The following is a 21,398-nucleotide window of genomic DNA, read 5'->3' on the forward strand; positions in this document are numbered from 1 at the left end:
TGGCGGCGGGGCTTGCTTGGCGGCAGCCTGCCGTGGCGCTGCTGCTGGACTGGTAGCGGCCGACGGGGGCGCCGCCGGCCGCGGGGCAAGCCGCCGCCGCTGGGCCCCGCATCCCGCCCCCGGCGCGGCGGCCGCGGCCTGCTGTGGGTCGTGCAGGTGAGTGCGGCCGGGCGGGGGCGAGGGCGGCCGCCGAGCTGGGGGCAGAGCGGTCCCACCGGAGTTACAGGTGTTTTGCTGGGCTGCCCGAAAGGTAATGGAATACATTCAGTGCCGGTAGCTCGGTGTGCAGCTTCAGCGGAGCTGCAGGTTGAGCTCTGGAGAGCGGGAGCCCGAGGCAAGAGGCTGTGACCTGGCGACCCTTTCCATGACAAAGGGCCCGGAGACCAGTGGCCCGTCCAAGTGACCGGACACTCGGAGACACGGCGGGAGCGGACGGCCCCCAGCCTTCTCCCACTTGGACTGTGAGGATATAAAACCCCAGGGGTTCCTGTTTTCGGGGTCCATCCTCGGAGGCACCAGCTCGAGCTGTTATTTTGTTATTTAGTAATTGCACCACGATTAAATTATTTTAAGGATCTGGACTTCTGAGACTCTCGTTTGGGGAAACCTGGGGTCGAGCCAATAAGGAAACCTGGTCTGACTGTGAGTGTGGTGTGCGTAGCTGTGAAGGGACTTCGATCCCAGCTCGGGTGGTATGAGAGTGATTGCCGGAGTGGCTCCTGGATGGTCGGACAGGGAAGTTTCCTTAACAGATAAGGTGGAAGCGGATAATTGGTAATCACCTAATTGTTACACTATATATTGCATCACTGCCTGATGCAGTATTGTCTAATATCCCGGTGAAAAGTGCAGGCTCTGCCTGTCCCTTTCCTCTTCCAAAACTCAGAAAGGTTGTGTGGCTGAGAAAATAGTTATGCTGATTTTTAGCAATAGAACGAACTAGACTAGTATTCAGAAGGTTAAATGTACATAGCTTTGTTTCCAGGTTAAACATAAAATCCAAGTTAACCTGGCATAGTCCTGGAAGCAAATTGTCATGTCTGAGTGCTTCTGTGGCCTCTTCTGACTCTTCTCCCCGGAGCATTCTCAAAGCACTTAGTGTAGAACTAGCTGCAAAGGTGTTTACATATTTGCAGTTAATGGACAGCTGAGTTGTCACAGGGGTTGCTGTGCATTTCCTTCGAACAAATAAGCTGCTTTTACTGTTTTGTTTTTATTCTCAAACTCAAGAACACTTTGTCCGAATGTATTAACTGCAAGTGGTGTTCTTAGTGCATGAGCTGGCGCATTATTAGTCCTTTTGTTCTCTCCATTTGCTGTGTATTTTCAAAGTAGGGTTTTTTCAGTAATTTTTCCTTAAGCGACTTAAGACTTATTTTTACTGCAGAGTAGATTTCAAGACAAGATGTATGTTTGAATTAATGTAAGTAAAGCCCCTATCTTGAGTTGCTATCTTGTGAAGAGTCAACTACAGCAGCATATTGCAGCTGCAGAGCTATACTGACAAGCAGCATGCACAGCTTCATGCTTCTCTTGCCATGTTTTCTCTGGTTGTGTTACTTCAAGTGCAGTTCTCCCAAGGTCACAGCGCAGATAATTTAAGACTTGGCTTTACTTTCAAGTGGTTGTATTCTCTTTCAGGCGTCCCCTTTAGCAGCTGCTTTATCGTTTACCTAACTTGGAAATTAAGCAAGCACTAAATCCAGCATTGTGCCTGATGATCTTGTGGGAAACAGGCTTCAGGCTCCCTGGTGACTCCATTGGTCTAGCCTAGGTCACTGGATAGAGGCCAAGATAATCTTGCAGTTCCTTGCCTTGTTTTTCTTCCCATCCACAGGACTGTCTTTTCTTAAACTGATCTAAATTTAATCTTTGTACTACAATCTTCTGCTAATTGCTCTTCCACCTTTCTTATATCAGGATTTCCTTTCTTACCCAGTGCCGAGTAGACACTCTAGTTCAGCATTTGACAAGTTTACAATTATTTCTCCTGTTTCTCTCAGGTAGATTCAGTCTACTGTTGCTCTAGACCTTATAATTCTCCCTTGTTAATGCCTGCCTGTCCTGAACCACATCTTTGCTAGATCTCTTCCAGTCCATTTTGATGAAAGTTACTGCCTATGGTGCAATGAGAGAGGCTAAGTAACCATATCAGTCAGAGGGAGGAGAAAGACAGAAGTGCAGCAGGTGGGCTTTTTTACCTACATTGTACAGAATTAAATAAGAGCGTTACAAGCTTTTCACCCTTCCTGCTGTCTTCTGTTTTATTGTGGTACCTTTGGGAGTTAATTAAAAAAAAACAACAAAAAAACCAAACAATCCACTCCCAAGATCTTCATATTTCAGGGTTTTTAGTGATGAGAGAAACTTAGTCCCAGCTCTCAGAAGTCCCAGCAGGACACTGAAACTCTTAGAAGTTAAAAGTTAAGCCCTTTCTAAATTTTAAACTCATATCATAATGGGAAGCCCTTTGTAGAAAATCAAGCTTCCCAACCATGCTCTGCTGTAAGGCTGCAAATTTACATTCTCTGTAGTTACCGGTAGAGCAGGAGTAAGGTTTCCTATAAGACTTCTTTTTTCTTCAAAATTAAAAAGTATAGAAGTTTTTATTTTTTCTGTTTGATTGCTGAGATACATGAATTGCAAATCCACAGGCTGAAGAGAAGTGAAACAAGATGTTGTATCCTTGTCAGTGATTAAATGAGGTTTGATGTATTGAGGTAGTTTTACTGTGCTCTTTGATTCACACTAGCTTGAATATATCAATAGAAGTGAATATAAGGTTATGTCTAAAAACGTTTACCTTTTTTGGTATCCAGTTCTGATCTAGGCAGAAGTTCCATGTAATTCCAAATGGGGAATTTTCCTAAGCAGAATTAAAAAGCTGTATACAAGTAATATTTTCTACATATGCAGATGACTGAATAAGTAGAAGTAAGGCATTTTGTCTCCAAGGTATTTTATCTGAATTTTTCAAAAAAGTAAAGGCTTTACAAGAACAGGTTTATTAAATTGAATGTAAAAGGTAATGTTTTTCTTTCCAAGTGATATTGTCAGTTGAGCATGGGCATGTGTTACTGTTTCTTGAGCATCAAGTACCATTTGTTTAAACAGAGGAGGACAATTTATTAGTTGATTGACTGAAGTGGAATGGAATGTGGAATTGAAAGCATTCACCCAAGATTTATTTTGTACAGCCCTGAAAAGCCACAGTATAAAAAAAATCTTACTTGTCTAATTTTTCCCATCCTGCCCCAAATAGTTCTTCTGATGTGAAGGCTTTGACTGGTTCAGAAACAAACAGCAACTTACTGTTATGTACAAGTCATATCAAGACTTCATGGGCAATCTTTGACTTCTTGAAGGCACATGGAGTGAGATCTAGACACACTCATTAGATCCATTGAAAAGCATGGAGAGAATGTTAACAATCCTTTCACCCAGGTACTGGAAGTGTCACACCGGGTACAAAATAAGTTATTGGTATACTTCAAGTCCTAGGTAAAATTTAACTCTTCTTGCTTTGCAGAACTATTTTGTGTTCTCACTTGCAGCAAAACCACTCCGTTGCACCAGAAACTCACAGAATTTGAAAGGCAGCAGGTCACTTACAGTCAGCACAACTTACTGTGCATAGCTATTGTATGCCCTTAGTTTTAAGGAAATTTTTTTATTGTGATTTTTTTATGTGATTTAGGGGTTAGAGTTGCAATATCATATGCCTGTTCTGCTTTTGTTCTGCCCTAGTCATCCACTTCTTGTGTCTCCCTGTATCTGTAATACTGATGTGAATCACTATGATTGCCCTGATGTTGCATTCTTATGTTGGCTTTGCAGAACAATCTGGGTAGCAGTAACCCTCTACTTGGGACAATGTTTCATTCTTCTCTTTTGCAGGTGTCAGATATTCATATCAGCAGATTTTGGGATCCCAAACGAGCTCCCGACTTCGAAAAATTCTGTTCTGAAACAATTGACATAATTCAACCCGCACTTGTTCTAGCAACAGGTAAGCAATTCAAAAGTGTGAATTTCCTGTTGAGTGTGCTGTCAAAGGAAGAGCAAATAAGCAACATTTTAGGATCTCAAGAGAGAACTTTAAAGTGTTAAGGTGTCTTAAGCAATGGAAATGAAATTGCAGCTGAAGATAGACTACTGGAAGCAGAAGAGAATAACAACTCAAGAGAATTAGTTTTTGCTTAGTGTCTTGAGTCTGATGGTGAGTTTAGTGTGTTTTATATGTAACAGACACAATTATGCAGGATATTGTTTTCTTAATATTTGTTGCTACACCTTAGTCCTTGCTAGCCACTACCTACCTTCTTGTCCTGCTATGACTGTGTGAACAGAAGTGGGAATGGTTCGAACTTTAATTGGAGCTTGAGGCAATACAGAAGCTGTGCAGTTAAACAAAGCTCTTATGACTAAAATCTTCAGATATAGTGAATGCCTAACAGTTTGTTTTGTTTTGGCATGGCATTAGTGAAAGTGTTGCAGTGATGTGGTCAATAGATGTCCAATGAGGCTGCTGCATCTACATTAGAAGGCATTTCCCCTTATAGTAACCTCTTGGACGAGATACAGGAACATCCAGATTGTACTCAGTAGGCCTACAGCTTTTTACACTCAGAGGCAGGGATGCATGTCTAGTTACAGTAGTTGTATAAGCTGTGTAGGCCTCTAGTTATAATCTCACCTTTGTACACCTCCAGGTGACCTGACAGATGCTAAGACAAGAGATAAACTGGGGTCTGAGCAGGTAGAAGAAGAGTGGAAAACTTACCAGTCAATCCTGAAGAGATCAAGAGTCATGGAAAAAACCAAGTGGATAGACATCAAAGGGAATCATGGTAAGAAGGCAATGAAACATCTGTCTTTCCTGTGATCGCAGATCACAGAATATAGAGGTAAAGTGTTAGTAGTCACTAGTGTGTTAGTGGTAATTATGAATCGAGAAGGGCTTGCCATCCACGTGTCTACTGAGGGCACACTTTGTTTACAGGCACTTACTGGAGTTTTACTACCAGAGAAGTAAGATTTTTTCCTGGCAAGTTGTAGAACATACCGTCAGATGTTAGATTCCAGGTCATTAGTTTATATACCACATTAATTAACGGAAGGGCAAAATGTAACCTTACCCTACTGAAGAAATTGTTTCAATTTACTTTTCATAGATTTCTCACCTCCCCAGACCCCAGGTTTAAGTTAAAAAGGTAGCAATAACACTCCAGCAGGTAAAGAAAATTTGGGTTCTTTTGAATAGAAAGGACTAATGGCAGTTTGTACACATCACAGTTGTTGCCACGTTCTAGTCAGTCAAACTCAAGTTAACAACCTTGTAGGCTACATAAACCAGCTGTTACAGGAAGGGCAGAATGAGAAAGCCTAGCACTGGGTGGGTAAAAGTACATGCTTTGTCATATATACCGATTTCCCTATCAGGCTTCTGTTACCACCCTTAATGGAGAGATGGAACCCAGTTGAAGTACAAACCTCCCCTGGTTGCTGTTTGATTTACACACACTATTCTCTGATGCTGTTGCTACTTTATTTTCTGTGAATGAGTTAGGTCTTACTTGTAGAGAATTCACCCAAACCAAAAAGCTTCTGAAAAGCTCTGTGGTCAAAGTGGAGAGAGCTTTAGCTGTTGGCCACTAAATAACAGTTTCCATTCCCACAACAACTTTATCTTTTGAATTGAAACTTAACTGAGAAAACTATTGCCACTTTTAGGTCAACTGCATCAAGTGTATAATGTCTTCTCTGCGGTTAGACACTCTGCTTGTCCATTATGCATTTAAAAAAAAATAGCTCTTCAGCACCTGCTGAGATCACTATATTTCAATACTACTAGGTTAAATATGGGGGTCAATGATCAATTTGATCTGAAAGTTTCCTCATTTCCTTCTTCTCTTCCTTACAGATTCATTCAACATTCCACGCCTGGATAGCGTTCAGAATTATTACAGGTACTTTTATTTACCATACAGATGCCGTTATATTCAAGGTCAAACTCACTAAACAATATTCTGCTTCCAGTTATCATAGTTTTTCACTGACTTTCCTATAGTCCAGCATCATATCTGCTATTCCCTCTGTCTTTTGCATTGTCAGTTAGTAGAGCAGAATAGGTTGATAAAATAGAGAATTCTTTGTGCAGACTTATCTCTTATCCTTCTGTGTTTAACACTGAATGGGTTAAATCTGTTCACGTCTATAAAATGTTCTGTGTGTTGTGTTCAGTTTCCTCAGAAAAGTTGTGATAGATTTTTGCAAAAGGTGTTTCCAGAGAATGTTTTTCCTACTTAAAATAGGTGGAGAAAAAGCAAGCTAAAACTTCTATTTTTTTAATATTCTTTCTGTACGCCCAAAGGGATTTTCATGTCATATGGGTCTTAATTTTATTTGAGCTGTTTCTTCCCATCTGAGTCATTTTAGAAGACTGAAAGTTGAGAAGTAAGAAGGCAGATGATGATGGGAGGACAGATATTCTTCAGGGATATTCATATGAGATTTAAATGGGAAGATGGGTGAGGAAATTTTCCCCCCTTCAGCCAGCTCTATTGCTGGTACATTATAAAGGTAGGCTCAGTAGTAAATTGTGTTTAACTTCTCAGTTTCTCTTGCCCTTCACATCTGAACACAAAATCTTGTCTCATAATATTGATGGCACTTTCAATTTTGACTCTTTGGAACTGGAGGAGGAATTGGAAATCTAAATTTTACTTCAACTCAGGCCCTTGAGCCATCCTCTTTGCAAAAACATCTGATAGTTCAGCTTGCTTCAGTTCCCTGTGACCCAGCAGGAGCAGACACATTTTCCCACAAATTCTATGGTATGGGATCCTATAGCAGCTGCATTTGCAGGAGAACGTGGAATTCACATGGGCATTTACCAGGAGGGGATGATTGGTGCTAATAAGTCTTTTGTATGTGCTAGTGCAGAGCACATCCCTATGTCTTTTGCCAAAGTTGTGGCTCCATGACAATCTAGTATCAGTCTCCCACTCTAGTTTAAGGCTGCTATCAGAAGTCCTAGTGAGACACAAGGGAAGATGTTGCACCAGTCAGTTCCCCGGATCATCCCTGAATTGTTGTTTGTCCTGGACAAGCCTGCTGTTTTGTGAAGATGTATGAATCACCTGCCTCTAATCCACATTGAAGATGTACTGATAGCAAAAGGGATTGGAAAGGATTATGGTGAAATTTTCAAGCAATTTAGACAACCTAGGAATTTGAGTGAAATTCTTAGTCAGGTGAAAAAGTCTTTGCTTATTAATTAAGTCTCTTGCTAAACTAATGTGTTCTCATGATGGCATTGCTCCATTATAGTCTGTCATCATAGCAAAATAAAGAAACTTCCATAAGATTTATCATACTTTCTACCTAAGATGAAAGAAGGGCACTAAAAGTCCTCAAAAACTATTAAGCATCACTCAAAGCAGAACCATCATACAGGGATAATTTTGTTAATCTAATACTTAATTAGAACAAAAATATTAAGAAAATGTTTAGTCTCGGTCTAGGAGAGAGAAGATGGCAGACTAAAATGGAGTTGGTTTTTTATATATAAAAAGATAAATAATATGAAAATATTAAAATTATAAAAATAGAAGCTGGAAAAAGCAGTTATTCGCCACCACATTCTGGTGTTCATTATGTATTAAAATTAAAGAAGGCAGCAGGTTGTATTGATATACAACAATATTTTTACGCAAAACCATGGGTTCCTATTTCATGGCCACAGGATTATCAGAGGATGATTTAACTGTTACACATATTCTAAGAGGGACTAAAGGTAGAAATCTTAGGATTATGATACTGAGCTTTCCAATTTTCTTGTTGAAATTCATGATGTTCATAAAGGTAACCATAACTTCAAGAAAATAAACATTGTGAGAAGGTGTCCATGGTGTTAGAAGTATTGCTTTATGTTGAAAACTTGCATTTAATATATTGGCTTTTATTTTATTCAGGACAACTTTTCAGGCAGTTTTATTGTTTATTCTGTTTGATGGAGGAATAATGCTATGAACTGTTTTCTGGATTTCTATGTTCAAACTATAGTCATCATCTGAACTCAGGAATGTTTTAGCTTCTATATATCGTGCAGGGAGTTAAAAAAAAAAAGCCAAAAACCAAACCCATACAAGAAAGCCCAGCCAAAAACCCCAAAAGAAAATTTAAAAATGCTCCCCCCAATTGAACCAAATGAGTTTTAGTTAATTTTAGATTTATACACAATTATTTTAGTTACAGAATTCAATTCTTAATAGAGGGATTTAGTAGCTACTATTCATTGGAATGTTATCTGTCTTTGCCAGTAGAAGATGTACGCAATTCCCATCTAGCATAAAGTATCAAAAGCACTTCAATTTTATAAGTTAGAAAAACTGAAATTATCTGTTGTCAATGGCAGGAGAGAAAGAAACATATGTATACGTTATTATATGTATTTATTGTAACCAGTATTAGGATAAAAGCACAGGAGAAAAAAAAAAGGTGGAATTAGTTGACATCTTTTAAGTCCTCCCCTATTCACAGTTCTTTCTTAGAGTATTTGAAGATTAAGATTCAAGAGTTCAATTAATATTCAGTAACGTGCAAAAGAATAGCAACCCTTTTTCTACTCTCCTCTTACTCTTTGAACAAAGAACTCTGATGACATTCCACCGACCTGATAATGACATTACCAAGAGAACTGGTAAGATTTGCTACATCAAGAAATAAAAAAGAAGCAGCAAAGAGAAATGCTGCCTTCTTTAGTATTTATAAGATTTAATGTAGTGTCTCTGTTTTCCATCTTTTGGAAAATAACTGAAAAAGTTCAACATTTCTTTGCTTCAATATCATATTCCATTAGCCAAGAGCTGATTATTCTACATGAGAGTAACTTAAGAGAAATCTAACAAAATAACGGAGACAAGACTTGATGTCCCTGATATGCTCTAGGTGAGCAAGGAAAAATTCTTTTGGATACCATGATAAAAACAGGACAATTTTTATTTTTAATTTGTAGTTCTCCTTTAATTAAGAATTGTGTAAGATCCTGCTGTTCTGTCATCTCACCTGTTTGTTGTACACTGCTGGCCTATCCTTTATCCATAAAAAAGTACTGTGTTGCTCAGGGAAAGCATATTTGTGCTAACGTTTTTTTAAATGTTTGTGTGCTAACTTGCTGCTTGTCTTAACACATAACCCATGTAATGCATCTTCTTTGAAGTACAGATTTTTCAATGCCATTGACTTTTAAGAGACTACTGCAGTAACAAAAAGGAGCTAGATCTAATGCTTGCAAGGCATCTTGCATTTATACTATGCAGGTCACTGTTGTCATTGCTACAGGCTTTCCTAACAGCAATATTTCCACTTTATTTTGTTAGGAAATACTCTGCCTGGCGTAAAGATGGCTCTTTCCATTACATCCACACTACCTCCTTTGGGAACTATTCATTCATCTGCGTGGATGCCACACTCAGCCCAGGCCCTAAGAGACCCTATAATTTCTTTGGGATTTTAAACACGGTATTGTATAGGTCTTGACATTCCATTTTGCTGGCTATTTTACTTCTGTAGTGGTTTGTTTGGAATTTTGACTTGTTTCTATATAGAAAAATTGTTTTGAATATGTATGTTTGTCTAAAAGAGTGTTTACATTTTTAAATTATTATGAATGTGGGACATTTATTTAGAAAAATTAGATCTTGAGACCTTACTGGTATTGGGACACTCTCTGGACATTAAATGGTTGATTTAATATTGGAATTCAAACAAGTAGGAGAGAAATTTTACCTCCTATGTAAAGTGTTACTTTTACTTAACTTTAACAGCAATAGCTGAGTAATATTTTAAGATTCAGCATCTGAGTTCATTTAGTTAAATGACTGAAGCATGTGGTGCACAGGTTCTGTGGTCTGTCATGCCTCTACAAGGCCGTCTAGCAACTCAAGAAATGGTAAGGACGATAATTGTAAGGTAAAGATGTTTGTAAAATTAACTTTTTTTGCTATATAAATAAGCAGTAGAAAGGATAAGAATATTGTTTACCAACATCTATCTTTACATTTCATTCTTCCTGTGTTAGATTGCAAAGAAGGCATTGAGCGTCTGGTTTTCATTTTCTTTTTCCAACATCAGATTTTAGGGTTACATCTAGTGGTATAGTTGTTCACACACAGGTCCCTGAAGCAACTCAACTCAGAGTATTCTCTGTAACAAAAGAAAAAAGAAAGAGAGAGAGAGATTAATTGCATTCTTCATTAGTTTCTTTCTGCTTTCCTTTTGCTATTCTTTCACAATAGCCTGAATGTTAATCAGATTTGTTTGGTTGTCTTTCAAACACCTGTCCATTTCAGAATCAAATGGCAGAGCTATCTTTGATGGCAACAGAAAGTCTGCACAGCAACCATACTATCTGGTTTGGCCATTATACCACCTCAACAATCATCTCCCCAGCCCCAGGAATACGAACATTAATGAGGTACAGTCTTTTTATCCTGTGTGTTTTCGATTTGAAGTACATTTCTCACCTCACTTAACATGCTTATCTCTCACTTTTCAGGTTTTCTGTAGTGATATTTCCTTCCCACCCAAATAATCACAATTCTTTTATTAGTTCTGCCACAGCCTATTTATGTGGACATCTCCATACAATGGGTGGGCTTATGCCAGTGTTGCACAGTCAGCACCGTGGTGGCACTCTGGAACTCGAACTGGGAGACTGGATGGATAACAGAAGGTAAGTAAAGCCTAGGTGAGCAAATTATTATATGAAGCCCACCTGGCTCTACTGTGATTCCCTCTTACGCCATCTGGTGAATTTTAAAAGAGCATGAGATTAGAATGACTGGTTATTACTATTAATGCTTTTGAAAAATGTCTTTGTGTGTAAGTTTGGGATTTTTTTCCCATACTAACAGTGTGCTAATAATGTACATCATTTTTTATTAATTCTTGATATATAGAAGTTAAAAAAGGGACCTCTAAATGTCCATTTAGTATGTGTTGTGTTCAAATGTATATTCAAAAATATATTCAAATGTAGATGAATAAATTGTAAAAAAAATCAGCATCATTACTTCAAAATACCCATGCTCTGCACTAGCTGTTAGAATTCTAGATGCATAAGTAGTCTACATGAGAAATGTTACCTTAACAGCATATCAAAACACATCTGATGCTACATGGAGTGTATAGTAGTATATTAGCTTTTATTCTGCAGTAATCCAAAGAAGATACTTGTATGCATACAGGGAAAGGGCACAGTGGGGTCTTGGTCCATAACTAGAGTACCTGCACAGACACTGTAGCAATGTATATTATATTTGAGTTATTTAACTTATTGTTCATCTAACTGATTCGTGTGAAAAATTCCATAGATCTTGCCACTTTTAATTTTGAGTACTGCTTCCGTGATTTATAATAAAATGAACCTAATCAGAGGTAACCAGCTGCACAGTAGAGTTGGTTGATATAGAATCAACTACAGAAGAGAATAAATGGAAAATAAATCAAGGAAGTTCTGTTTAGGAACTTGAGAAGCATGGGAATGAGCTGTGCACGCTCATTTGTTTGTATTAACAAATTTTTTTTCTTTTCATTATAGGTACCGGCTCCTTGCATTTGACCACGACCTCCTTAGTTTTGCAGATCTTAACTTTGAAGAATGGCCTGTAGTTCTCATCACCAATCCCAAGTCCTTCCTTTACAGCAGTTCTACTCATGAACCGCTAGTCAAAATCCTTCATTCCACTCATATCAGGTACCCTGTAGTCTCTTGATTTCACAATATTTAACTACATATATATGTGTATGCACAAAGCTTTCTTTTAAATGTGTGTCCACTGTTCTCAGAATTCACTTTTCTCTGGAAGATTATTCCTGAGAACTCTCTTCATATCGCATATGGGATAAAGAAATTGTGTAGAAGTGATTCATGTTTATTTATGCAGTTATTTCCCCTCAAGTCAATTGAACTTTTTATGTAACCAAAGCTGATAGAGTTAGATTAATATGTAATCTGTGTTGTTTAAATCTGTGTTATTTATGTCATGTGTTCATGTTGCCTCTGCCAATTTCAGGATTTTGTCTATGTATTTTTCTAAGTTTCTCTATTCACTTCAGACTTCTCAGCCTCTTGTGTCTTAGTTTTACATCCTTTATATATTGAAACATAAGAAGCTTCTGATTTTCCAATTTTCATATTGGTTTTAAATCTCTCCATCTTTCCATTTCCTCTTCTATTTAATTTTTCATTTATATGTCAAATTTCTTGGCCCTTTTCAACATAACAATTTAATAATAATTTAAGTCTACATTAGCATGACTGATTTCTCTGAATATAAGCACTGCCAAGTGATAATACATCTGTTGGTGTCTGAGATCTGTAACACCAGTCTTGCATTCCACTCTGTGTCTCATAAATGTGGTTACAAAGACTGAGAAGTTTATATTCTGACTAGCAAAGAGACAAAAAGAAGAAGAAAAAACCCACACCAAACAACAAAGGACTTTAGAGAGAGAGACTGGCAATTTTTAATGAAGCCATCTATAAGTGTTTGATTGTGTCTATATGTGCAGGAGGATGCATCCCATTTGTGTTAGCAAATGTTTTGAAAGCAAGGGTTCTAAGATTATTTCTGCAGGACTTATGATCTCTGTCACTTTTTTGTGTGTTCCACAGCCAGTTTTCTATCCCGTTGTTTTGTGCAGTGCCATATAGAACTACATTTTTTAGCTGTAGGAAAGAGCTACTACCATGTTACCATTAGCCTACCGATACTTCACCGTTTTAATTTCTAAATCTTTTGAACTCTTTAGTACAAGGTACTAAATCCTTAGGGACTTCTCTTAAGGAAGCAATGAGAAGTCTGCAAGTCCTGTAACAAATCTGTTTATTTTGCTCTTTATTCACTCCTTAGAATTCTGGCATTCTCTCCTTCTGTCATTGTCTCCGTCAAAGTCTACATAGACGGAGTTCACTTGGGGAATGCGCATCAGGTGTCTGGTCCTCTCTATGTGCTGAAGTGGAGCCCACAAAACTACAGTGAAGGGTACCATCACATAGATGTGACTGTCCAGGTGAGGCTGGCATTCTTTGTATAATTTTTTTTTGTTGTTATGATGGCTTCTCCATCACCTTTCTGCGTCACATAACTAGGAACAAAATACATGATAACAGATTTCCTTTCACGTTTGTCTGATTACAAAAAGCCAAAGGACACTGACTGCTGAGCACTGAAATATAAAGCAGTTGGACAAAAGAAAGATTTCTTATTTTTCATGAGAAATATATTAAAACATGACAGAAGAGCAAGCATGAATTGAAATTGGCCATAGATGTCAAAAATACAGGAGAGAGTTCTTGAGGTACATAAATAAAAAGCAGAAACAGAAGGAAAATACTGGCCCAGCATTACACAGCAGAGGTAAATTAGTCACCAACAATGTGGCAGAGGTTCTCAACACTTTCTTCACCTCCATCTTTACCAGCAGTGTTGGGCCTCAGGCCTTGGAAACAAGGGTCCAGGTTGATGCAAACACAGCCCCACTGTCAGTGAAGGAAGAGTTGGTGTGTGAACTGTTACGGGAGCTTGACCCTACAAATCGATGGGCCCTGACAGTTTCCACCCGAGAGCGTTAAGAGACCTGGCTGACGTTGTTGCGAGGCTGCTCTCTGTAGCCTGGGAGAAGTCGTGGGGAGCAGGGGACATCCCAGAAGACAGAACAAGGCTAATGTCACCCCCATCTATAAGAAGGGCTTAAAGGAGGATCCAGGAAATTTTAGGCCCATCAGTCTTACATCAGTCCCTGGGGAAGTTATGGAACAAATCTATGTGGAAGGCTATCACAAGTCAGATGAAGCACATGATGGGGAAAAGCCAACACGGATTCACCAAGGGCAAATTGTGTGCCAACAAGAACATTATGAAGTTCAACAAGGATAAGTAAGAACTTGCACCTGAGAAAACGTAATCCAGGCTTGCAGCACAGGCTGGGATTTACCTGGCTGGGGAGCAGGATCAGTAAACAGTCGCTGTCTTCCACAAGTTGCTGAGTCTCTGACAAGTTCTCCTTCATATGTAGCACTTTCAGACTCTGATCTTATAATCACGAAGTTACTTGAAACTGTAAAATCGACAGCAAGTAATCATTTGTAGGTAGAAGTATTTAATACAGCAGCATGCTAGACATGCATGCATCAACTAGATCTTTCTAGAAAAGCTTCAGTGATAATTAGGAACTTGTTATTTTGTGTGCAACTGGTATCTAATTGTTCTCTTACATTATATCAATGTAGGATGCTTCGGGAAGAATTGGCACGCGGGGCCATATATTTGCTATGGAAGAAAACCTCTCTCTTAGATTTGACTTCTGGCCATCTGTGATTCTTCTCACTGACCACTATGTTTTAGTAAGTACTTTCATCATAACAGCTGTCATTCCATTTTGGCTTCCCAGAGCTGCAGTAGGCATTTTCCTAATTCCTGGTAGACTCGAATGCAGTTCACTTTTTCCAGATATGACTTAATTGGAATTCCAAAATACTTCAATTTTCTCAAGTTGCATGATTCAACCACAAATGTACAGCAGTGCTTCGTGCAAACAGTTGACCTCCTGGATTTAGTTCACAATTTCCATTTTTGGGCATAGGTATACCCACATTTTGTGCAAGCAAGAAATTGAAAAGAAGCTACTGCACATGGTAGGAAAAGGAAACATTATTAAAAAAAAAATTCTCTGTGATCTATTGCAATATGTGTTCTGGCAAGAATGCTGGAAATATTCTCACTACCAGCTGCTGACATTATAGCTAGCTGCAGCAAAGAGGAAGGCAAAATTCCTGTCGACTTCAGTAAGTTCCAGGTCATATCCAGATGTTACAGCTCAGTACATGCAAAGAATGCATGTCATAATAGTTTAGGTGCACTTTTAGAACAACATAAGAGTCCACATGACTGTATTCATATTACTATTGGCTCAAAGTTATGATTTTTTAATCAGTAACAGATGTTCTACACTGTCTTGAACTGCAGTTCTCTTCAGCACTCGAAAAATGTCTTGCCTAGGAAGTGTATTTGTACTTTTTCAATTGATGTATTTTACAACCTCCATTTTTTTAAAGATTCAGGTCTATCACTTTCAGCCATTCAACTGAATTCAAGTCAGTATGAAACAAGTTCAGTAACTTAGAAACTCTTGTTTCTTTTTACTCCTCATTTCAATGACACCATCAAGCTTTGAATATGTGTTTCAGTTAGAAATCTTTGTACCATTCTCTCAATGTCCATAAGGAATGCTCCAAGGCTGCTACTACTCCGTGGCTGGCTTAGAGTCAAAACTGTCTTTTCAGGCTCGTGTGCTCTTTGGACTGATTGTGCTGATTCAGATCACCTTGCTTGTTGTTTTCAGATACCTCCAAAAGCCAGTACTCAAAGGTATGAACCAATGTTTGTGGGTTTTAGAGAATCATTTTCCCCTAAACTTTTTGCTGTTTATCTGTGTGCTAACAATAGGTAAGTAATTGTGCTGTTAATGACCACATGCGTTTTGCATCTACTACTCTGGGGTTCGATTGGTTTCTCAGAAGCTGCTGTTTTGCTTTTAAGGGTACTTGGAAAACCTCCAATATATCAAATAAAGTAAATTAAAAACTAAAAACTTAAGCAGGCATCTTTGTTTAAACAAAAATTCAATTGATTGAAGTCTAAAGTTTTATTTTAATTTTCTCCAATGCATAGGGAAATGAATGTTTTATTTTGTTTTAGTTCTCTATGTGTGCTTGTTTCACTGCAGTTGTCACAGAATTCTTTGTCACCTGAGTGGAGAAACAGATTTTCTTCTGCAAAGATAATTTTGTTAATTTTTGCATAGAACATGAACAGGATTGGGTCTTTCTCAAGGCCAGTTCTATCATAACTTGATATTTTTTTGTGATAAATCTGGTAAATTAAAATTACTACTGTGAAGCTTGTGTGCTTATCCTATAAACAATTATTTGAACCACGCCTTACTAATGAGATTTTTCTGGAAGCCACCTCCCTTCCTATTCATACCGGTGTTTGTCCCTTCCTTTATACTCATAATCACGTAGCATCCTGAGGTAACTACAGCAACTGCTTACATAGAAAAAGAATAGATTTTCTGTTGCCTTTATGGAATTTAGCAACTAAAAATTAAAAGAGCTGACTCTGTGATCAGCTAGGTCCGTGTGGACCATGACAAATGCTTTACAAATTAGTGAACAAGTCTGTTAGTGCTGTTGATTTCCAAATGTCAAGCTTGCCCTCTAGGGGTTAATTCTTTCGAGAAGGGCAGCCACATAATAGTTGAAACTCCACAAGCTAACTTCTGTAAGGCTCACTTGGTCTCAATCTATTAATTGTCTGCTTCAATTTAAAAGTTAATACTGTTTTTTTCTGCTAACACACTTATCAGAATACTGTCATTTTAATGCCTAGCCTTCATTTGATCTGAGTTGCTATCAGATCTTACTAAGTAGATTCAATTTAAAAAAAATCCAGTTAATCTGGTCCATGCTGACCTGTCTTTCTGGATTTGCACAGTTACTGTTTTGATTTTCTTAGTTTTCATTTAATATGTACTTTGTCCATGTTTTTCATTCTAGCTAACTTAATTTTTTGGGTATAGAATGTTTTTTCTATTTTATTTACATACAGTAAGTGTATTCATTTAGAATGGCAGCTTCCTCCGCTGTTTTTAATATAGATTTGTGTATTTATCAGTTCTTTACTTCCAGTTATCACAGTAATGGGAGAAATGCATTCCTCTGCATTTATTCTGTAGACATACAAACTATTACTATATTCCTTATTTAATGGAATAAGTACATAATGTGCAGATTTGTTTCAGAAAGACCAGTATTTTATATATATATATATATATATATATATATATGGGGGGGTGGGTTGCAACCTAAATTAAGTATATTTTTCTTAAATATTGTCTCTTTAGAAAAGCCAGGATTACTTACTCTGACTTCGTACTCTCTTCATGTCTTCAGTAAAACAAACACCTTCTATTACTCAATTCTGGTTCTGAATTTATACACCATTCTGGGTAAGTAGCATAGAGTACTGGAGGACATAAATTAGTATTTTGAAATTACACATCATATCCTGATGAAAATTAAGACTTCTAACATTTTGGAGAACAGGAAAAAATCTACTTAAGTTACAAAATCTCTGTGGAACTTGAAAAGTTTATGTCCAAAGAGACTAAAGGTTTGTTTATAAGATCCTAACTTAGAATCCCTGAATTAATTAAACATTTAAATTGTTAAATTGCTCTCCCTTGGTGTAAAATGAGCATATGGAGAGTACATTTCACATGAGGTGTCACTAAGACATCTCAGCTCTCATGCTAACAATTTCAGCTTATTCTCCTCTGATATTATGTTACTAAAATAGCTACTTTCTTGGCAGTCAGTGTAGTATGCATAACATAGAACAGCCTGCCTATTTTAACTTCTGTGCTGAGCCACGCTGGGATTGTTTGTGACTGCGTTTTTCATGTCTTACTGTAATTCTGGGAAAAAGCTACCATTTGAAAGGATCTACCTTTTCACTTCTCTTATGAGGAAGATGTTATATATGGTGTTGAAAATTGTCACAGAGATGAAACAAAAGTATTTTTGTTGCATGCCACAACTCCCTGGTATACCAAATTTTCACATCCAGGATGTTCACCCTTTTGCTGTTTGTTGAAGATGAAAACATTAGGCTTATTACTCTGAACAAGCAATAGAGAAGTCACTTTCCCCAGTAAACTGTTTTGTGCTCAGGAGTACAAAAGGCCGTGTGGCAAACAGCCATGTCTGTGTTGTGTTTCCTGATGGTGCTGTATGTTTGGCTTCCTCTCTTGCAGGACCGTGGTTTGTAGGTGAACTGATAGATGGCCAGTGGGGGGCCTGTTTTTCCTTTGGGGTGTTCGTTGGTGGTTCCTTCTTACAGGGCAGTGTGACATTTGTGGTTGGGATTTTACAGGTACGTATTTATAAAAATTCAAGCTAACAAATTGCATTTTTCTGGGATTTGTTTTCCCAATTTTTTTTAATAGTTTTATAAAGAAAGGAGTCTTGGAAGGACAGAGGAGATTAATGGCCATGCCTGACTATAACAGATCTTTCTTAACTTTCTGCAAATTTAAAGGGCAGAAAGGAAGGAGGTTGTGCATTATTTTCTTCAACTTCTCTTTTCCCCTATTTGATGTTGCTTTGGACTCCCTGGATGTCTGGATTAGAGGCCATCTCTATAGAGTCACTTCTCTAAATTTTCTGGTTTTGTCCTCGGCTCACGCACAGGTTGCAGTGACGAAGCAAAATAAACTGAGTGGCCAGGGCAGCCCTTACACCCTGAATAACTCTTCAGATCAGTAGGTGTCACTCTCCAAGCACACAAGTCCAGTTTTCCCAGCAGTGGTTTCCCCAGCTGCCATTCATCTGAAAGAGGGTGTAGTTCCTTGGCATTTAAGCCAGACCAAGCCAGTGTTGCCTCCTCCTTCAGATTCCCTCCCTTATACCAGTGCTAGGACTTGTCTGACACCACAGCAGGCTGGGTCAGAGAGTTGAACTGATATAACGATCCTCCATTTTTACCATACTAGTTTTTGCCAAGTCTGTCTCCCTGAATCAGCTCCAAGAGAGGTCAGATGCACTTCAGTGCCTCTCATTGCAAGGGAGTGGACAAGAATGCTTGGCCTGAGACTGAGGCACAGGCACTATCAGCTCTATCAGCTGCAGAGTCTTGAAGTGCATCCTGAGGTTCCATTTCTGGAAATTGTACTCAACCCTTAGAACGGGACAGTTTTATGTGCTTATATCTTTCTATGCCTTCATATGCTACCCAGAACACCTGTCTGGCTCATTGTCATAGTTTTCTCTGCTCTTTTTTTCAGATGTTGTTTTTCAACCTGCCATTAATGGCCTACCTGTGCTGGTGCCTGTTTTTGCGATGCCGGGGTCACAGCTTCCGCTCTCACATCCGGCACGTCCGACGCCTCACGGCTGTGCTTGTTCACCTGGCAATGGCACTCCTCCTGGCCTGGCAGGTCTATTCCTGCTATTTCCTACAACGAACCTACGGGACCTTGGCTTTCTTCCTCTCCCCAATGAGAATGTGGCTGGTGGCACTGACGTCAGCTCTCATTTATAAAACCTGGACGCTGAAATCATCTGAGCTCAGAACTTACATAGTAGAAATGAAAAACTGTCAGAGCTCCTGAAGTACAGTATAATTATTCCAAATTCTTTGTCTTAAAAACTGTCGAGGTACAACCTATCGTTTTGTGATGCTGGAATTCCATGCAGCTCAACCATTAGGTAGTAAGATCTGAAGTTGCACCTGCACTGCACTGCTACAGAACTGTATTAAATAGTAAATGTACAACAAGATGTAGTACATAGTTTTCTTGTATTATACCATATACTGTATAATATATGTTATACAATACAGTTTCACATTCAGTCAAATGTATAATAGTGGGTTCTTTGTGATACAGAACATGGATATGTCTGGACATGTTTGTCTATTACTGTGAATGGAAAAATATTTTTGATTTATTAAATTTTTTATTTTTATAATGCTGGGAAAAGTGAGCATAAATCTTGATAATGAGCTTCAGGATTTTTGCTTAACTTTGATTTTTATTTTAAGATTTACAAGATTTTTACAAGAATAACTACAAGACTAGACCAGATGTCTTTATGAAGTAATAGTGGTTGCAGAGGTGCTATGGTGGCCTTCTCAGTAAGAGTTCTATGCTTATACACTTTCAGTGCATAATGCTATATACAAGCAGATTATAGGCTGTTAGGTGTGTATATGTGTGTTTGTGGTCATGTTTACCTGAGCTGTGGACTACTGCTCGTTTCCAATTCTCCCACACCTGACCAGTGAAAAGACAGTGAAAGATCAATGTTGCTGGGATTTTCACCTGTAGTCAGAGTCAAAGCAATGGAGACCATGTCCTCAGGATGGGAGATCCTGGAGGAATTATGTGGTCTGGTGCCTACAATGTCTGTAACTGAGCAGGTCAGGCCTGTGTTTCTGAGCCTCAGTCAAATGCACTGAAGAGTGACCTAAGGGAACTCCTTTTTTTCTTTTCACTTTTTTTGAAGTCCAAAAATGATAGTACAATTAGTTACATTTATGAAGAATGCAAGGATCCAGAGCCAAGAGAGCCAAGGTGCCTTGATTTGTAAAGGAAAACACTGGGTTGCTTTACAGAAGACTGCTGTGAGTAGAACATTTGAAATACTTCAGGTAATTTTACAGTAATTTATTTATGGCTCCTCAAAAGAAAAAGGAGAGGTAACTTACTTAGGGCACCTGTGACTGTAGTAGAACATAGGAAAATAAACTGAATTGGAAGAAAATGTTGACTACAACAAAGACTTTTTGTTATTTCTAAAAGATGACAGTTTTCCTACTCTTTAATTTGTGTTCTTCAATGATTGATGATTATAATAGAGCTCTCATTTGCATAAGTTAAATACACTGTTAAGACAATACAGAATGTCATTTGTTGCTACATAAGTTTGTTTTGCAAAGCTGTTAGAAAATCAGAGGCAGGGCACAAAATGTATTTGTGAGAAATGCTACTGAAAAATTAATAATGACATTTCACAATTACTTTTATGTGATAAGGGAGCATAAGAACTGGCAATAAAATACTTCGTATTTCTACCCTGTGACAAGACTGTGTTCTGAAGTGAGACTTTTTTTTGGTGGTGTTAACAGTCAACTGCAACATAAAAAAATCTCAATGCAATCATATTTCTATAGAGTTAAAAATCTTACAGTCTGTCAAATACTTTTTGGCTCTGTGGGCTGTGTTTGGTAGATGGATGGAATTCTGTTAAAGAGCTCTCAGTGCTATTCTTAGTGTGGGGAGCAAAGATATTTTGTTTGTAGATGCATTATCCCTGGCTCCAGCAACCCAAAGAAGAATCACATGCTCCTAATGTGGTTGATGTGTGAATTATATATGTATGTGAGAATAATGTAATAAATTTTGAGAGGAAGGGGCTATCCTACTGTCCTGCTGTCACAGTGAAGAGCACACTGTAGAAGCTTAGAGCTCTACCCTACACAGGAATCATCTCTGACCTCATGCTCTACAGACAGAGCTATTGCAGCTTTTTGTTGCCTAAAAGACAAGTAAAACTTTTGTCTCATGTTTATTCAGATTTTCTCCTTCTTAAACAGTTTTCCAATATTCTAAAACTTTAGTAGGAAAATCCTAACTTTCCTACTTGAGCTGTACACTTTAACACAGGAAGATTTTATTTACCAATACTGTCTTTGAAGTTTCTTAATTCTTTATATCTCAGTTATTAGAGGCTAACCCTTAGTCTGTTCTTCTAATTCAGCAGTCCC

General features: G+C 38.2%; 1 protein-coding gene across 4 annotated transcripts; it reads left to right on the plus strand.

Annotated features, from left to right (window-relative positions):
• Positions 1-105: 105 nt before the first annotated feature.
• Positions 106-20,718, plus strand: TMEM62 (transmembrane protein 62). 4 transcript variants are annotated; one of them, XM_025896126.1, is made up of 14 exons: positions 106-156; positions 3,898-4,009; positions 4,713-4,850; positions 5,924-5,969; positions 9,384-9,525; positions 10,356-10,480; positions 10,616-10,738; positions 11,606-11,761; positions 12,921-13,080; positions 14,300-14,413; positions 15,353-15,437; positions 16,975-17,079; positions 17,887-18,005; positions 18,916-20,718. In XM_025896126.1, the coding sequence occupies exons 3-14, from the start codon at positions 4,811-4,813 to the stop codon at positions 19,240-19,242; spliced, it is 1,542 nt and encodes a 513-aa protein (XP_025751911.1). In that variant the 5' UTR covers positions 106-156; positions 3,898-4,009; positions 4,713-4,810; the 3' UTR covers positions 19,243-20,718. The 4 variants fall into 4 exon arrangements, 3 of the variants coding, with proteins under 3 accessions (XP_025751911.1, XP_025751912.1, XP_017938043.1); XM_018082554.3 differs by lacking the exon at positions 106-156 and having other exon boundaries at positions 3,717-4,009; XR_003212908.2 differs by lacking the exons at positions 106-156; positions 18,916-20,718 and having other exon boundaries at positions 3,702-4,009; positions 15,412-15,437; positions 17,887-18,000.
• Positions 20,719-21,398: the final 680 nt, after the last annotated feature.

The sequence above is a fragment of the Manacus vitellinus genome, unplaced genomic scaffold (assembly GCF_001715985.3).
Source record: "Manacus vitellinus isolate BGI_N305 unplaced genomic scaffold, ASM171598v3 scaffold_6_pilon, whole genome shotgun sequence".
Lineage (NCBI taxonomy): Eukaryota > Metazoa > Chordata > Aves > Passeriformes > Pipridae > Manacus > Manacus vitellinus.

Excerpts from the sequence above, each read along its gene's own strand:
- TMEM62 (XM_018082554.3), top strand. The coding sequence starts at position 3,823 with ATGTTGGCTTTGCAGAACAATCTGGGTAGCAGTAACCCTCTACTTGGG. Across the intron at positions 10,739-11,605 it reads GACTGGATGGATAACAGAAG|GTACCGGCTCCTTGCATTTG; the intron begins GTAAGTAAAGCC and ends TTTTCATTATAG. Across the intron at positions 18,006-18,915 it reads TTGTGGTTGGGATTTTACAG|ATGTTGTTTTTCAACCTGCC; the intron begins GTACGTATTTAT and ends TCTTTTTTTCAG.